Below are 19438 nucleotides of genomic sequence, written 5' to 3' on the forward strand. Positions count from 1 at the left end.
CTTATCTTACTATGGGTCCAGCATTCGTATTATTTACAAATACTCCTCATCCACACCAGGTTTAAAGTGAAAATGTATCTTTTTATTGGTACCATACATTAATTATTAAGGGCAGAAACTAAGCAAATCAAAAAAATATATATCAAACAAAGATTTCTCTACAGGGTTTGGAGAAGGTACAAGTCACCATTCAAAGTCAATCATAAATTCAGCTGGAATCAATTCCCCCCCAAAGAAAACAAACAAAAAACCCCCACAAATGTACAAACCAATAACAGAGCTGTTCTCTATTGGACTTTACAGACTCAGCACTGTTACCAAAATATGCAGACTGTACTTAATGTTAAGATGGCTAGCGACACTGCTGGTTATAAACAAGACTGTACAAATAAGAGAAATTTAACATAAAACTCATAAAAAAAAAAAAAAATCAAAAACAAAAGATTGTTTCTTAGCCAGTGATGAAACAGGAAGGTTACAGGGAAACTAAAAGCCATTGAGCACATTCACGTCAACATCAAGATGAGATACAGAAAAATTGTCAGGGATGCTGTGATTAATCAAAATACAAGCGTGATTTTTTAAAAAATAAATAGAAAAAAAAAACAAAAAACTAAGAAAAATCATCTTCCCATGGTGGCATTGTACCCCCGGGGGTTTGTAATTTAATTTACACAAGTTTTATTTTAAAAAAGAGGAAGGAGGAAAGACAGCAGGGGGGAAGAGGGAACAGGTTCATGAGTGTTTTTTCTCCTTTTTCCTATTTTTGTTTCTTTACATTAGATCGGGATGGCTTTAGGTAAATCTAAGTAAGAATACATTTTATTACAGTCAGACAGAACTTTGCTACTACCTTAAATATACAAGCACAAATACACAAAAAATCCCAAAAAAAACAACAAAAGGACAAAATAAAAACATCCACACTAAATTATTTCTCTTTTATAAACATAAAAGATAAAAAAAATTTTTTTTAAAAACAATATATTTTTGAGGGGGGAGAGGAGGGTAAAAGTCCTGCGTTGCTCCTTGGTCTGTAGCTTTTCAGTATTGGTAGAAAATTAAAAAAAAGTAATTGAAATGAAGGCGTTTAATACAAATTAAAAAAAAAAACATTCTAGGGAAATATATATACTGTATAAAAACTCTTAAAATGTGTAGCTGTGTGTGTGTGTGTGTTGTAAATGCTTTCCATTTGAAAGACTGCAATCACTGCAGTCTAATCAGAGATGGTTGGGGCACTGGGGGCACTCAGAATCCTTCAATCATGACCTTTACTATTACGTGTGTATGCATGGGTGAGAATATACATGTGTGTTATTGCCCTAGTGCCTCAAAATAGCCTTCATACTAGTGTGTTAGTTTTGAAAACCCGACGCTCGGTTCTGACCCGTCTGATTCAGCAAAGCCACGGATAAACGCTTCAGGTTTTCTCTTCACACACACACGCACACACACTTACTTTCGCTCACACACGCAGGGTGGCTTATGCATCGGCAGAACAGGCCACAATCCGGAGTCGTGTTTAGATGACGGGTAGCCACTCGCCACCGCCGTGAAGCCCCGCCCCCACAGGCCCCGCCCACCCCTCCGTGTGAGAGGGTTTTTTTTCTCCCATAGGTTAGTGTACTTGGTTCTTGTGTGGAATAAATTCCTGCTACTTCTCGGTCGTGTCAACCCCTATCCCCATCCGGAAATGAAAGCGAGCAACAGCAGACGGGGGCGTTTTGTGTAAAAAGTTGGAGGAGGGGAGAGAGAGAAAGAGAGAAAGAGAGAGAGAAACAGTGGTGGGACACAGTGCCTAAACATTTCTCTGGCTCAGTCAGAGGACAGACGGAGCTCCTTCAGGCTACCTGCGGTGTGATTCTGAGCGCTACAGCTGTGTTTGGTTTGCAAATCAGACTATGGACCAATTTGGCTGCAGTCATGGCTATAGAGGTAGGGTGGGGGGGCTGACAGAGGGGTCTGTATAGAGGTTATGGGGGGCCCGCCCCGGGGCTCTACTGGGACGCCTGCGAGGTGGGGTTGTCGCTCTTGCTCTCCTGGCTGGAAGGGGCCTTGTTGTTCCAGGGCGAGTTGGAGCCGAGCGCCGGAGAGTTGTTGAAGCTGTCCTCGTCGTCGATGCCGTTGGCCGCGTCGAACTGCGTGTTCTCCAGCCGCGTGATCAGACGCTCGTCCTCGTCGCCGAACTCCCCGCCCATCAGGGTGGGCTCTCCCACCACCATCACGTCCTGTGGTCACGACACAGGGCTTTGTTAGCAGGGAGACTTGAGTTTTCCTTTGTAGTCTTTAGCATTTTTGCAATTCAAATTGAAACAACAAAACCCAAAATAAATTCAAAGTGGTGTTTGTATTTCTAGTAAGAGCTGATCAAACTGTGATCGTCAGCACAGTATCAATAAGTGCAATATGGCTTATACAAACCCTATATACCTCACTGGTCCAAAAAAAAGCTAGAAAAAAAAAATATCTTTAAAAAAAATTAAATAAAATTCTCACCAAGTTTCCTGGCAAACAGAAATACTTTTGGTAGATCTAAGTAAGTTTGGACTGATTCAGCTTCGGAGGGAGAGAAAAAATTTTTATTATCCAACTATCTGGTTTCAACTCTAAATAACGTTTTCCAAATTTAGACCTTTAATCAAACTTTAGACTGCACTTTATTCCTAAACTGTGCAGTTTGAATATTAAGTACTTTCTAAACCTTGAGAACACCTTGCTAAGATTCAAACATTTTCAAGGATTTCAAGCACCCTTACTAGCCCTGTCTTAGGCTTTGCGTCCTAATTATACATTTTTAAAGCCAAAGGGGCTTTCCTGGCTCATAATACAGACGCATATAGATTTTACCGTCTGAGATGTCAGACCGCACAGAGTGATGAGAACATTCTGATGATGGGGAAAATAACAGGAACAGAGTAGAGGAAATAGGGCTTAAGTGCAAATCAATATCACCATTGCTGTGTTACACTATGATATTGTCCAGGCCCTGTCTGTTTTTTTTTTTGTTTTTTTTCTCTTTCTAAATGAACACGTTTAAAAAACCTGTAGTAACCAAGCGCTGACACTAGGTGGCAACGATGTACTGACCGGAACTTGGCTGGACAGAGGGAAGCCGCTACCGGGGCTCTTCTTTTTGTTGTTGTTGTTGTTGTTGGCCCCGCCTCCGCCGCTGATGGTGCTGCCGCCTGACATCTTACGCTTCCGCCTCTTGTTGGGGGCCTGTCTCGACGGCTCGGCTGTCGAGTCGGGAGAGAAAGCGGCGATTACGCAAATGTCAGGCTGACTGTGCGTTTATGAATCTACACGGTCCGTCCGGTTTACCAGGCGGTGCCACCATCCTCTGCCATTTCTGGAAGAGGCAGGTCTTGAGGCAGTCTCTGGGGCTGAGACTGTATGTCTTGTGTCTGGACATCAGCTCCTGCATGGGCTCCAGAATAACACACAGCTGCAGGAAGGAACAGAACAGGAAGCAACAGGTTGACCAAGGGTGACGCAAAGTTTAATACGAACAGACATGTTTCTTATTGAAATGGAGAGTTTAAGCTACATTATTATTATTATTATTGAGCTGCGGAATAAATTAATCAAATCCATATTTTTAAACATTCCAATGTTTCAATAAGACTCCTGCAGTGAAACTGCACCGTACAAAGTGAACCTCTGAAAAAGCTTTAAATATTATTGTCACAAACAATTATACAAAATCAATTTGTCTGATTAAACAATTTACCTACCAAACGATTGACTTTGCTTCAGAAACGCACTATTCGGAAAATAGTACATTTAAAATACAAGATTGAACCAGTTAACAGAAGTCCTTTCATTCATCATTAAACATTCAAAATACAAGTTTAAAGGGTTTGATATTTCCATGTCACAAAATTTATGATTTGTATTTATTAAGTGTATTGTTTATGATTTTATTCGATGTATTTATTCTGTATGTTATTCATTAAGATACTGACACGATCTTTACATTTTAATAGGCTCCTTAAAAACATGGAAGCAGAACTGAGGCTGAAAGCGTTAGCATTAGCGCATCATTAAATCCAACATGAAGCCGGGATTCTAGACTAAAGGATTCCTCAAACATTTATCTAAAGGAACATGTAGCAGGAAGTTTAAGGAACTCATCATGACGCTGCTTTAGTTGAAAGGTTCAGAACAAACTCATTTTAAAATCTACGTGTGGACTAAAGATATTGCTATAGCTAAATTAATCTAACCTGTAGACTAGCAGCAGCAGCTTCAATATGTTCAAAGGCTTCTGCCAGGGTTCTTTCCTACATCAACGTCAAGCAGCACATCTTATTCAACTTTGCAGGCCATTTTCCTCATGAAACACCTCCTGCTACCGTGTGTAGCACTTCAAACTTAATACCAATTCAGAACCATTTTAGTTTTTGTAGTTATTTTAACTATTTTACTCTCTCTCTCTCTATATATATATAGCTTCCCTGGTACACATAAGAGTTGTATTAACTATCTATTATCCACTGCTACTGCTGCTAATGTTTTCATATACTCATTCATATAAAGCCAACATGCAACTCTGTCATTTAGTTGCATACTGATAAGTTTTAGTAACAAAATGGAAACAGCATAAATAGAAAACGACCCATTTATTTTGAAGGAAGTAATTCCATAACAGCTTTAAGGATTTTGCCATGATCCACAGCTTTATTTAATGCTAGTGAGCGCACAGTGGTATTGTTTTTTAAAACAACAACGAAAGGCCAGCTGAATGTCAGTATTTCTGCCGCTGCAGCCTCTGCTCACCGACAGCAGGAGCAGGACTCGCACAAAGACGCAGCGACCCCAGAGTTAAGACACAGATGGAGCTCTCCCCAGTTCTTACCAAACAAAAAGCTGCAAGGTAAAGAGTCAAGACAGACTCACAAAGAAGCATCCAGCAGGAGTTTGTTGGAAAAAAAAACCCAAACAACTTCCTGTTTCGCTCTGTGTGCTGTGGCTCTCTGAAACTGCGGAAACTTCTAAACGTGGAATAACGTGCTGGTGAAGACGAAACTGTTGATCGTAAACCAAAAAAGGAAAAAATGGAGAAATAAAACTGAGCTTCGTATCATTGCTAAACCAGTAAGTACATCCCAGCAGAAACAGGTTTGTTCTAGAAATCTCCTGTCATTTCAAATCGAGAACATAAAGATGCTCATTCTGATGACACAAACAATCAAGCAGGCCTGGAACGAGTAATTGCTCTAATGATTATTGAAATAACTCTCAACTAATTTAGTAATTGGTGAATCATTTGAGCATACAGACTCAAAAAAGACAACAGGATTTTGCAGCATTAACCTGCTGATATTTTCATCTATAAAAGTCAGCTTTGTGGTCCAAATCGAACAGAAAACAAACAAAAAAATAATAATAAAACGTATACCCTGGCTCCCCTTACCCGGAGGTAGTTGAGGGTGGAGTTTGACAGGCCACATCTTGTTATGTTTTTGGACAACTGGTCAAGCATCTGTGGGTCCTGGGCCTGGAATGAGATCAAAAAATTACTTTTAAACGACGCCCTTCTAACGTATCCACATGTACCCCAGTCCCTCACTTACGTGCATGGCCAGTATACTGCGGGGGATGAGTTCACGGTGCTGTCTGATGCTGAAGTGCCACGTCTTTATCCGCATCATGTCATCAAACATGAACTCCAGGTACAAGCGGCCCTCTACACACACCTGCAGAGGTTCAGAGGACGGATTCAGCCTGCAAGGCCGTGAAGAAGGAAATCTCTCCTGACAAAACGTACCTGTGTGAACATGGGCTTTCCATTTTGAGTGACCATAGTGCACTGATCACAGTCAAGGGAAACAAAGTTATTGTGGAAGGATTCCTTGGGATGTTTCAGCACGTAGTAGAGCTCCGTGGCCCCGCCCTCAAATATACTCCGGAAGTACCTTGGAATTAACGTCCGACCAATCGCTGGACGAACAAAAAACAACAAAAAAAACAGATGTGAAAAATATTCTTAGCTCATCTGTTCACCAGAGAACAGCAAAAACTAATATATGCAGGTCCAATTTGAGGCACTGGTCTAAATGATGCTGTTATGCAACGGTTTGCCTGACGCTCCAATACAATAAATTGACAAAGAGCAGAAAAGGCTCCTATTGCGTCTCCTCAAATAAACTGTGTTAAACAAACAGAGCTTTAACAAACTGGAAGGTTCACAAAAAACAAAACAAAAAAAATAAAAATAAAAAAAAATAAAAAAATCGGCCACTGGGGAATTATTCTAGAATGGCAAAAATTTTGCCCACAAACACAATTATAAAAAATAATTGGTGAAATTTAAGTCAAGTTTGTTTGTATAACAATATATATATAACAAGAAACAACAAGGCAGTTCAAAGTACAGTCAATTGTGAAGCAAGCAATAAAACATTTGGTCAAATGCCATCTTCAAAATCACCAAGCAAACATACATCAAAGACTTTGATCCATGTTCCAGAATCAAAGCAAATCTGAATCGTTTTCTTAACTTTGATTTAAAGGGACTCTGTTTCAGCAGTTTTCTGGAAGTTTGTTCCATATTAATAGATTACATAATGAGCAAGGAGGTCTTTCAAAAAAAAAAAAAGATGCAGACAAATTAAAACTCTTTGCAAAATGAAAAAAATGTTAGTTAAAACGAAAAGCTCGTCTTCAGCCTGTTTTTGCCTCCATCGTTAACTACACACACTTTGTGACTTTTTCCAAAGCTGCCACCGCCATCGATTGGACTTGGCTGAAAAAAAAATAAAGTTTTTTTTTTTTTTTTTTTAAACAGGCAATCCGGCATGAGAATGACCAAAACATATACAGAATGAGAAAATATAAAAGCCACCAAAAACGTTGGAAAATTGGACAACTTTTGTTGGTTTTATTGAGATCGACACTTTGGAGATGAAAAGCAGCGCCGTGCTCACTTGGGCTAAAAACGAGAAATCAGGAAACGGCATGAAAAGAAAAAAAATTAACCACGTTGCGCTTTTTCATAATTTTACACAGAGATGCAGTTGATCCTGAATCGAGGTAAAAGGTTTTGTCTTAGTTGGTTCAGTTCTTGTTGAATGGGTTATTTGCTTTGAAGAAGTTGAAAGGAAGGAAATCAGGTTTTAATAGGAGGACTTCAGGAAATGACAGGACCCAAAAAAAACTAATGATGACAAACACTATTAGAAAGGTTGTGCCATTTGTGATTGGAATTGTATAATCACTACTCACCACTGTCCCTCTAAAGAAAGACAGACACTCAAAAATAGGGATATGTCTAACTATAGACAATAAATGTCACTCAGTCTATTTCAATTTTGTTTGTTGTTTAAGTCTCTTTTAAAACAGACTCCTTTCTAACGCAAGACAGAGGGAACGAAGTAAATCGGGTAAGAAAACATTGCAGATCTTGAGGCGGTGCATTATTTGCCATAGCAACACAAAGAGACGACACTCGCAGAGACGCTGGTCAGCAACACGCTGTAGATAAATCTCTGCTCCAACACAACTGTTTGAAATGCTTGCATCATCTCTTCAGCATGCAGGAGGCCGACCCACGAGGAGAGGAATTTAACGCCACGCCGTTAAGATGTTCCAAACAACCAGTGGCTGGTTTGGTGTGTTTGGCCTCTAAAGCTGGGCGCACACTGAGAGACTTATGACCTTTATCCATAAAAAAAGTTGTTGTGAAAGAACCAGCAGAAAATATTTGAAATTTGTAACCAGTGTCCTCTGGTTAGTCGGTCCAACAGAACTGAAAACAACTGAGCATCTACATTTATCAAGGCCTTAAAACCACTGAATTGACACTGCTGGACGGAAAAAGGCCACTACATTTTGTTTCCCCTCACAAGAAAAAGTAATTTGGTTTTAAACACAGAAAGCCATGATGTGGAAACTAAGTACCACACACCTCCTATTAGAGTATGCATTTTACCAGAAGACGACAAAAATCAAAGAAAAACCATTCAGCTCTGCGTTTTCCCGGCAAATATCCGGTAAGCTTCATAGCGTAGCTGGCAAATTACATGCGTCACGGCCAAAAATCGGTGATTTGGTCAAATCAAATCCAGTCTTTTAAACTTCAGCAGAGTTCATGACTCCACGAAGCAATCATTCCTCAACAGCAAAGAGTCCAGATCTCTTTGTTCAGCACTTGTTCTGAACAAAGCGCAGAACAACGGCCGTTTTTTGTTTTTAATCAGGCTGGTGTTTTCTTAATTTTATTTTCTAGATCATGAGAACTAGTTGCCACATTTTTATTCTAACAGTTTTTTTGTATACATATGCTGGTATCACAATATTCACGTTGTCATACTGCAAGAATCTCCTAGCGGCTCACGCATAATAATAGACAGAGGTCAAATCTCAAGAAAAAAAAAAAAAGTACAAATCTTAAAGAAATGTACATTGTGAATGCTACTGTGACAAACATCTTATTACTGCTTTTGCTCTGAACATTTCCCAGAACACCTCCCCTTCTAAAAAGGCGTGTGTCAACAACAGTGGTTGCATTCTCTGCTGAGCCTCTATCTGCTGTTATTAGTCGACTTGCAACTCTGCATTTTACACTCCACATTGTAGCAGAACAGAGGTTAATGCTCTCACACAGTGTGACATGTACCATGATAGTCTATAACCGCACAGATCATCATGAATATATAATTGAATCTGTAGTTTTTTGTGGATAACTAAAGGTCGTCGCTGAAAAATGTTAAGGGTCGAGAATAGGGGCTCATTAGCAGACTAAAAACTCAAGTAATGTTTCTTACTTACTGTAACGTTTGGGACCGTCTTCCAGACAGAAAGTAATGGTCAACATGGCATCGTCTTCAAAGAATTCTGTAGTAAAAGCATCCCACCACAGGTTGTCGCACTCCTAGAGGATCGTTTGAAGAAAACAGCACACAAGGATTACCACGACTGTTTTTGTGTGCATTTCCGGGTGCGTGTTTGTGCATCCAGTTGGACACAAACCTCTGTCCAGTTCTGTAGTCGCTTGTTGAGCTCAAATATTCTGTAGTCTGTTTGGTTACCATATGGTGTGTGCCTCCTGAGTTACAGCACAAACACAGAAGATGAATAAGAAAGCAGAGATGAAAATAAAAGTACTTGTACATTCAAGCGTTTCTCTGACTAAATCTTAATTTAAAGGGGAGGAGTTGACAGCTGCTGTAAAACACATTAACACACTACATTAACACAAGCTGAAGGGAACAGGAAACAGTGTTGCCTTACCCTATTCCTGGCTCCATGTATGAGGGCGGATACATCGGAGTAGGACTGGAAAACAAGAAGATTATTTCACTAAACTTTAGCTACGTGGTTGTTCATCTTCACTAGAAAATATATGAGCAGAATTCAAAGAAAATATAACGAGCACCCAAATATCTTAACCTCTGTTTTATTTAAAAAAAAGAAACATGAAGCAGAAAATGGGTTTCTACACAATACATGCACAATATTAATCTCAGGAGAAAAAAAAAAGTTTTTCTACATCCGGCAGAAAAACAGCTTTTACTTCAGGTTCGAAATGATTTAATTTTTCATCAAACGGAAAAAAACAAATTGCTGTTTGTTTGGTGTTTTTTTTTTAATAACTATTTAATTAAATATCTTCTAAACTCAGTTGTTGTTATAGATGCCATAAAACTGTAAAAACTGTTATAAATGTCCAAAACAAATTCAAGTTTAGAAGCTTTTTCCTGTCATTACAATGTTGACTTTTTGATGGGTATTTAATCATAAACACAACAAATGGCACAAATACTTTGAAAGCTGCATCAGGATGTTTCAAAGTCTAACCAGGAGTTGGTTTATTTTCCAAAAGTAGCCCATCACTTCCTTTTTAAATCAAGAAAAATAGATATTATCCTCCACGGTCCAATAAATTTAGACTACTTTCTGAACACCAATTAAATTCCAGTCTGACTTAAGTTATTGCTCTGGGTGATGAGTGATGACCTCACTAGCTAAATGACTATATAGGTGCACCAAGAAATCAGCTACAGTCCAGAATAAAAACAATTATACACCTGACTCACCTTCCTTTATCACACTATATAAATATTAACACAAACCAGACATTTACACGTAAACGATGATGATGAGAAAGGTCACAACATTTCTAAACCAGAAACTACAGATTAAATTTACATCAGACAAATACGAGTGCTGTATGATTAAATCCCTGTTGTACTCTCTTTGTGAATACAATATGGGTCACAAAGCTACAGACACCAGCATTAGATTTTTAAAATGCCCAAATTGCAGGAAACTCACCCCACGTCTCTGTCCAGCATGGTGCCGGGGTGGAAAGGGGGGAAAGTGCTACCGTTGGGGGGCTCCTTGGGGGAGTACAGTTTGAATGACTTGGAGGAACAGCCTGGATGACATGAAGACACACAAGAGAGGAAAAACATAAATATCTGTGACAACAAAAAGGGAACTAGACAGACTACAGCAGAGAATTTGTAGAACAGTAACGCCCAATGCTCGGAGACAAAAGCTAAATTATTCCACAAGTCTTTGGTGCAACAATGTCTTCAGTGCAAGTTGATTAATGGGCTCATCTGGTGTAGCAACACATGTGGACGTCAGCCCCACGCAGCAGGAACGTGTCCGTTTTAGTGACACACAGACGGTGAAGAAGCATCCTCCTCCTCGCACAAAAGCTAATCCTCCGCCTCGCCACCATCTAATCTCCATGAAAACACCTCTAAATATAAAAATACCAGCAGACCATATGTCCTCGACGCGAACACTCATAAAACAGGCTGATGTCTCTCCCAGACACAAACAGTTCCCATCCTTTTTTCTTTTTTTACAATAACTGCTCGGCTCCGTCATAAAGACCATCCAGGCATGGCGGCGTAGGTGTCATGACCCCACGGTCACCATGGTGAGGCCCCTCCTCCTTAATGTCCCCCCTGTCTTGTTACTATTGAACAGACATACATCAATCAATTGAAATCCGAAATGGACAACTTTCTGCTCAATCAGTTCTGATCAGGATCTTTTTTTTTTTTTTGGTATTCATAAAAACTAAGAACTCAACCAACAGGTGATGCACTTTTTAATCTACTGGAACAGCCCAGTCCACGCTTTTTCATCATGTTATAGTGTTGGAAGAAAAATGAAAACCTAAAAAGAAAAAGATTTTTTAATCACTATATAAACTGCTCTGTACCTTATGGAAATAACCAACTACTGGTAACAATACTCAGTTTAAATGTACATCTAAAATACAAACAACAGAATAAATGCCCCTTGAGAAAGGGGCAAAAGAAGCTGGCAGATTTTTCTGGCATCTGATCTCCCAAACACCAATCACATCTGATTATGGGAAAACTGACAGACTGATTCATTGGTGCATCTGTAGAGTAAGCAATTGTAAAAAACAAGATACTAATGTGAAATTCAAGTACAAACAACAAATTCAAAAACAAAAAGAACACTTCTTTCCTAGTTTAAGTTAGCAGTAAAACTCTCAAGAGTTAACATTGTTGTTTGAAAGCATGTGTATTAGTTTTCCCTTAAACTAGTCATTCAGATTTGTCAATTAAGGATAACAATCCCATGAATGTAAAGCAGGAGTAATGGCAGTCAAGTATGCACACTATGTGTATTGTAGACTCCAGAGAGCATGTGGAGAAAGTTAGAAACCTAAAGGTAAACAAATAGGCCTTTTATAACAGGTTTCCCTATCTTCAGCTAGGAAGAAAAGCAATAAAACACTCCTTCAGCTGTAGCTCTGTCTGCTCTTTAAGGAACAACAAACAGTTTGGATTGCAACACCACGATATAGGCTGGATGCACCGCCAGATAAATAAATAAATAAATAATCAATGGTTATGTGTCCATTAGTTGTTGAAAGCTCCATTAGCTCCTCTCCTCTCCTGTTAGCGGTTAATGACAGTCAGTCACAATCGCATCAGCTGGACTCCACTTCCTCCACTGGGAATCATGCTCCTCTCTCTTTTACAAGCAAACAACACATTACATACGGTTTATATATACATACTATACATGTTCATGTGTTGTACATAAACTATGTGGTCAAACTTCAACCTAAATCCTACCACAAAGAGGCGTAGAAGCCTTAAACAGTTCAGATTTAACAGCATTGATCTCCTGTCAATAACTACCGTCACTCCACACTTTTTATTTTTCTTAGATTGGTTTCGTCACAGACGGCCACTGTGGTTTCTACTAGCGTTATTTAGGAGAAACCAAGCAAACTACCCAAGTCATACACTTTCATATGTCTTCCCATCATTTTTGTTACACTTTAGGCGTCTGTAATGCATGTTTCAACTTTACGCTGCTGAAACATTTCACTGTAAAGTTACAAGAATTGGTTACAAAGGCAATTAGAGGCAGCCATCGCATAATGTTAGCACTTAGCCACCAGCTAAGCTACGCTACAAGACCTACATGCAAGAAAACTGGGAATATCTGCAACAAAAGATGAAACCTATATATTTGTGCCAAATGTCAGATTCGTTTAAACACCAAGTTATAGAAGAGAAATAACCCTGACACCTTTCACAACTACAACACTGCTTTGCAGGCCTTTGACGGGCAGGCTAGTTTAGCCGTTAGCAGATAGCCTTTTGGCTAACGCCTTGACGTTATATTCCTTCTCTACGGCAAATCTCCTATTAAACGGCGATACATTTCCACCGCGAGTGCTGGTTAACCATATTTAATTGCATTAGGAGTCGCGTTTCACATTAGAAACACTGTCTTTCGGCGGAAAAGTGACCTTTTACCTGCGAAGAAGTCCAATCAGAAAATTGATGTTTACAGATCCGTGATGATAGACCGTGTGCACGCTCCGTGCGTAAAAACGGATAGGCCCGCAGGACGCAACGTACCCACACAACAATACGTCCTTTCCCAACAGGATCAATAAAAAATCTCCTCAGACCGAGAGACAACAGCGGAATAAGGCCGAAATTGCGGGAGTCGGTAGTTTTATGTTTTGTCCCGCATGAGGCCTTGTCCGTGGACTGGAGCCTGCTGTGGGTTTACATACGGACCCCGATGAGCCCTTTGTTCACGGGAGGACATGAACAATAGCTGTAGGCCCTCCTCCTTTCCGTCTGCAATGCATTTGCTCCTCTCTTCTCTGCCCAGCACAGTCTGCCACCCTCTCCCCCCGGTTTTTTCTCTTCTTCTTCTTCTTCTCCTCCTCCTCCTTGTCCACCACCACCCCCTTTAATGCACAACTGCACATAAAGGTTGTCTGGTAAGCATTTTTCCCCTTCCTCCTCCCTGCATCCCATCTCTTCCTCCTAACTGACACAGATGAGAATTGGCCTAATGCAGCTGACTGGAAATTTGTGTGGAAACAAAGATCATGTTGACTGCAAAGTGGTTTTCATGTTTGCCTAATTAGTGCACATCAGCTCGCTCCTAACAGCCGAACTGGGACAGCCGGAGAGCCCTGGCCATACACAGTGGGCTCATTCAGAGTGATGCAAGCACTGCTGATGCAGCAACACGATCACTCTGAAGAAGATTAAGATCTTCTGAACTTTCACAGAAGGTATGAGACCGAAGCGGTTTGAATTAATTGCGTTTTAAAGTTTGTACACTGAACTGTCTCCAAGGTGGACAACCCAGATCCATCAACAGGGTAAGTTTTCTCTCTGCAAGTTTCTGCTCAGACTGCAGACACACACATGCATGCACACGAACACACACACACACACACGCACACACACACACACACACACACACACACATTAATGAGCATACACATGTACAAAGATGCTAAGCCAAAAGGAGAATCCCAAAGGCTTCTAAATCGGCTTAAATCGCCTCAATTTATAATCAGATATTCAGATCACAGGCAGCGAGATCCCACCCATATGGCCAAGGTTGAAATATAAAAAGAACAAGTAGGGTCAGACTAAAGCCAACAATTTTCTACATTTTTATGCCTCCTAATCTTTACAGATGCAAAACAGCACAAATGTCTTGGGCCACCTTTCATTTCTGTATCTAACAGGTTTGTAAAGGGAGATATAGAAGAAAACACACAGCGTATTGGAAGACATTGCGTTTGTTCATCCATTGCTTTCTGCTCACCTAGATCCATTCACAAGAGTGAGGTGCCAGCAGGAAAGCAATGATATCCCTCTCCTCAGCAACACTCCCAACTCAGTCAGGGTAATCCCTCTGCTTTTCCTACAGTGAGCTCTGGGTCTGCCCTGGAGTCTGCTTCACGTTGGTGGACCCAGAAAACTTCCAGGTGGCGTCCTGATCAGATGTCTGAACCACCTCTACTGACTTTTTTGGATGCGCAAGTAGAGGTGCACACAGTAACACTGTCAGCCACGTATCCCATTTTCGCTACCAGACAGAAAGACCTTTAGGCTAGATGCTGAAATTGCCTTCATATTCACAAGCATATGCATGGTTGAATTTAAAGACAGAGGATGTAATAGTGGTGAAATGTTCTGTACACAAAAAAAGAGTAACTGACATGTGATCAATGTATGTATTTTATAAAGTAGAAGTACACTTCTGCTGTTGATCCGTCTGCTACCAGTTGTTGAATACAGGATGATTTGATCTGCAGTGAACGGTATAGAAATGAAAGGTAGATCTCTCAAGGCTGAGCCCTGCCATGCCACAGAGTAAGCTCATCACTGCTGCTTTAGGATTGGTAATTCAACAGCTTTGCCCTTTGCCTTAGCTCTCTCTTCACTGCTACAGAACAGAGTGCTGCAGTGTTACAACAGATGAGGTCCCAGTCCATCTATCCATTCCCTGCTCCATCATATGTCGCTCGTGAACCAATCGCCGAGATACTCGAGGCAGGATGGAGCAGCCCATAATTTTTTTGCCAGTAAAGAACCATGGAGTCCGATTTAGAGGAACTGACTCTCATTCTAGCCTCTGCTCTGTTAGCTAAGACACCGACATTAAAAACTGAAGGGCCTGGCCTGAGGAAGCCATCAGAACCAAAACATCTGCAATAAGCAAAGATGAGAACATGAAGTTTGCAAACCAGACACTTTCCATGACTATAGCTTAAGATCCTGTCAGTGGATGCTCCAAGCAGGACCGGTGATGAAGGGAAGCCACATGGAAAGCACACTCAACTTTGTGCCGACACAGATCTTGCTTTAGTTACAGTTAGCAGATAGCCTTCAAAAGTTATTTTTCAAAAAAGTGATTTGATTTGATTTATTTATTTTTATTATTTTTTTTAAATGTATTTATTTTATTTTTTTATGAAGGAGAACACTGAATAATTTATTTTGTTTTGGGTCTATTTTTCCTGTCAGTGTGATCTACACCAGTGGTCCCCAAACGTTTTAGTACAGCGGACCAGTCAACCCTTCGTAAATTTTCTGCGGACCGGGGGCGGGGTGGTGCGCGTGTTGTGAGGATCGTTGCAGTTGTTTCTTACTCATTCTGCTGCATGTTGGCGTGCAAAACGTAACCGACAGCCTCCGGTTTAGGATTTTCAAAATAAAAGTTCCTCCAGACTCAATACATAGAACGGACATATTTAATTATTTCTTGCACGGCCCGGTACCGGGCCACGGACCGGTGGTTGGGGACCACTGATCTACACTAGCCTGGTAAAAAACCAGCCCCTTGTTCTACTCTTTACTTCGTTCAGAGAGTCTGGACACTTGGCTAGTGAGAAACAATTTTCTGCTGGAGGTGTGGAGTCTGTTGAAGTTTTAAATTTTACCCAATTGCTAAAATTAGTAAGTGACGGATAAAAAGAGTAATGAAAGCCGCTATAAAACCTGCGCTGCAAACAACCATCTGCCACCGGGAAGAGAGAAGTGCAGAATCAGACAGCTGTTCAATTCAATATTTAGAAATATGGTCAGCAAGGTCTGAATGGCTTTGTTCACTACTTCCTCTATTGCCATTGCTAAAACTACAGGCAGAGTTCAATTCTAAAGAAAATCAACATTATCGTTCACAACTTTGCCTTCTGTTCGCTGATCGGCCCAGTTGAAATTCTACCAGGGAAATCCAAGTCAATGGGAGAAAGTCCAGGCAGAGCAGTGAAGGAAGATGAAAATCAAGGGAATTTGCATATGGCCAGGTTAGATCCACACTGCTTCAAAAATGTTTAGCTCCACCTTAAGATATTCAGTTTAATTTACCTTGGCAGTTGGGAGTTAGATCTAGGAATAACACCAACCATGTTCCTGCTGAAAATCTGTAAACAAATGAGGAATTTGCTAATTGTTGCATGAGCCTCTGGCCCCTTCATTTACACGATTATAGGTTGTATAGCTTTAAGACTGACAACGTATTCATTAAAATACAAGCTGTTAGTGGTATAAAGAAAACGCCTTTTAATGCAGCTGTTTGTATGGGATTTTAAAGCTGGAGTTGGTGAGAGATTTCTGGCTTAAGGGAACTTTTCTCTTAGATTTTCTGAAGTAGAACCTTAAAAAAAATGTTTGTTTTTGCTATCAGTGAATTCTTTGATTACTTTAGAAAATGTCTTGGATCACTGCCATAAGATGTTTCAATATGCAGAATAAATAATCAAACATTTCTTTCTGCATTTGTTTTCTATCGAAACACGTGAAAGTCGTCCTTACACCACGACCCATCCTCCACCATGTTTTACCCGCTGCTTATTATTTTATACACATTAACAATAATTTGAATCAGACATGCCACACTCGTATTTTTCAGCCCATATGACAGGGTTGCTAAAGGTTTTACATCTAATTGTTGCATAATTAGGTCACCGTCCTCCTGAGACTCTTTCTGATGAGGTTCTGACAAATAATTGATGCATCAGTTTCCAGGTCAGGTGTCATTTTTGAAGCAGCTTTTTCCTTTCTGACTTCCATCAACATAACATAACATAACATAACATAACATAACATAACATAACATAACATAACATAACTATTAGACAATGATGTAAGGAACTCTGATGGTGTTCCAGTCCTGTCCTGCGGCATTTTGACCTCGACTTTTTTTCTTTTCTTAACAACATAATATAGACTTTAGCAGAGCTTTTGGGCAACAGATGCTTGAGAATCATCAAAACTACAATTAATGTCTGTCTGCTTTTTTATCTTTGACATTCTTTGTGAATGCAAACAAAGAACAGAAAACTAGACATGGATTTTTGTTCAAATAAAAGCACAGAAAGAGCTGAAAAATTATGAAACTGATTCATCAGTTGAGCTTCGTTAATTTTCTTATATAAATTAATAGATGAGAGCCGGGTGGCTTAATAAAGAAAATACTCAGTTAAAAATAAAACTTAAGCAAAAGGCAACAACTTTAAAAGATTATAAAAACTCTTTGAGTTGGTTTAAAACAGAAAACTAGACATTTGCAGGACTGATTTTACACATATTGAATAAAAATGATGATTCATTTCATGTTAGAAAAGATCTCATTGCTTTTACCCACCAAATGATTTTCCTCTTTTGGCTAAATACTGGAAGAAGCAACTGGAATCAGATTTATTTTTTTTTATTATTATTATTTTTTTTTGCCATTTATTTTTTCTATTAAATTCAGTTTATTCATAAAGTGCCAGTTCACAACACGTCATCTGAAGGGTTTTTGCAGTAATGAAAAAGAAAATTCATCCCAACATGACATATTCCAAGCCAAGCACATCTTTTCCAATTGATCCTATCTGTCAAACAATGCAGTTCAGCTTATTATTCAAATTGGTTAAAAAAAAAAAGTATAGTAAAACAGTCTAGTAGACTGCATTGAGTCATTGACTTGCAGGTATCCCTTCTTGTGGATGAGTTCACACTGGTGACAGTCAATGCAAGCGTTAAATTTGCTGCAATCACTCATACTGAGCATGCAATTAAATCTCTGTGGAGCGCGTCACTGTGTGGTCTGGCTTTTACCACTTGTGTTGTCCAACTGTATAATGATGGTTATGAATAATGCTGAACAATCACTGTCTGACGATGACACATTTAGGATGACCACTGCTTTAATTGACTAATGCAGCAATGAGTTACAGTTGCGTAAATCTGTTTCTTAAAAAAAAAAAAAAAAAAAAAAAAAGTGGTTCAAGAATAAACAAACAAAAATGCATTAGTTCTGCTCCCAAATGTTTTTACTGCTGTTGGTTTAACTCATCTTTATAATTTAGCTCTCCAGATTTCTTGTTTGTACCGTTTTAATTCTGTTTATTGTAAGGAGTTGTTGGCAAAGATGCTAACATTGCCAGTTGATAAATACACAAATCACACTGAAACCTGTTTTGGAGCATATAGAGTACATTTTTACCAGCCTAAGAAACAGAAAACAATTTATCCTCAACACTTAGGAGAACAAATTACTTAGTTTTAATAAGGGAATTGTGCCAGACCCTCTTTATTTTGGATCTAGTTGTTTGTCAGATCTGTGAGACCTCCTTTCTCTCTAAAAATAAAAAAATATATTTATAGATATCTATCTATCAATGGATAGATAGATAGATATATCCAACTGAATAAGCTTGGTTATAAACAATAAATAATTCCAGAATAGCAAGTGCAAATGAAAAATCAAACCATGTATAAAACATTTAAAAATAACATGGACACGTGTGTGTACATTTAATTTTGTTGTGTTAAAATAATTGTTTCTGTTCCAGAAGAGAAAAGCAAATTTTATCCATCCATCCATCCATTTTCTTTACACCCACGCATGCACAGGGAGAACATGCAAACTCCATGCAGAAAGACCCCGGGCCGGGAATCGAACCTAGGACCTTCTTGCTGCAAGGCAACAGCTCTACCAACTGCGCCACTGTGCAGCCCACAAATTTTATCTAAACTTCAAAAACAGGTTATATTTGACCTGAGCACAGTATACAATTTTACCTTTGCATACTCTTGTGTGTAAAACAAATATATAATAAGTTGCGGTGTTACTCATTTACAGAGGATAATCTGCTTCAAGCCTCGTCTCTCACCCGACCAGCAGCAGCAGAAGCTCAAACTGACTTTATGTTTGTTGCTTCTGACCAAAGTAAGCCTGTTTCATGAGCACTTCACAGCTCACAAGCCTCCTGTCAGTCCTTTGGCAGCATCTTTGTGAGTCTAGCACCAGGGGAGCTGTAGTCAATAGTAGCTCAGAGTGTCTGTTGCGGGTGACTTATGTGGATTTGCCTATCTTACATTCACTGGCCCCTGTCACCATGGAAACTCGAGCAGTCTACACCGACACAACCGGAGAGCGGCTAAGAAACCCATGGAAATGGACACACAAGAGTTAATCCTGTGTGAGTCTGTGTGCCAGTGTGTGTGTCTCCAAAGCTTCCCCATTGAAATGGTACATGATGGGGTTAATCCCCGCTGCGTCTGGATGTGTGTGTGGACGTGTGTGCAGCGGAGTGATGGAGAGGAGGTGGGGGTGGGAGGTGTGCCGGGATAAGGCTTGAAGGGCTTACACACACCGTCTCTTTCGCTCT

At 39.8% G+C, this 19438-nt stretch overlaps 1 protein-coding gene across 3 annotated transcripts in view; it reads right to left on the reverse strand.

Annotated features, from left to right (window-relative positions):
• Positions 1-60: 60 nt before the first annotated feature.
• The window catches only part of ldb1b (LIM-domain binding 1b), a 31056-nt gene continuing 11678 nt past the window's right edge, over positions 61-19438 (reverse strand). For 2 of the 3 annotated variants that reach the window (XM_044114255.1, XM_044114254.1), the window contains exons 2-11: positions 10282-10384; positions 9238-9282; positions 8977-9052; positions 8776-8878; positions 5774-5946; positions 5580-5702; positions 5420-5503; positions 3325-3448; positions 3091-3239; positions 61-2231 (exon numbers count right to left, since the gene is read on the reverse strand). In XM_044114255.1, the coding sequence (XP_043970190.1) occupies positions 2001-2231; positions 3091-3239; positions 3325-3448; positions 5420-5503; positions 5580-5702; positions 5774-5946; positions 8776-8878; positions 8977-9052; positions 9238-9282; positions 10282-10384 (1211 nt within the window). In that variant the 3' untranslated portion in view covers positions 61-2000. Of the gene's footprint in view, positions 2232-3090; positions 3240-3324; positions 3449-5419; positions 5504-5579; positions 5703-5773; positions 5947-8775; positions 8879-8976; positions 9053-9237; positions 9283-10281; positions 10385-12773; positions 13178-19438 lie in introns of those variants that run through there. The other variant, XM_044114256.1, reaches the window with a different exon arrangement.

This window comes from Gambusia affinis, linkage group LG04, assembly GCF_019740435.1.
Source record: "Gambusia affinis linkage group LG04, SWU_Gaff_1.0, whole genome shotgun sequence".
NCBI lineage: Eukaryota > Metazoa > Chordata > Actinopteri > Cyprinodontiformes > Poeciliidae > Gambusia > Gambusia affinis.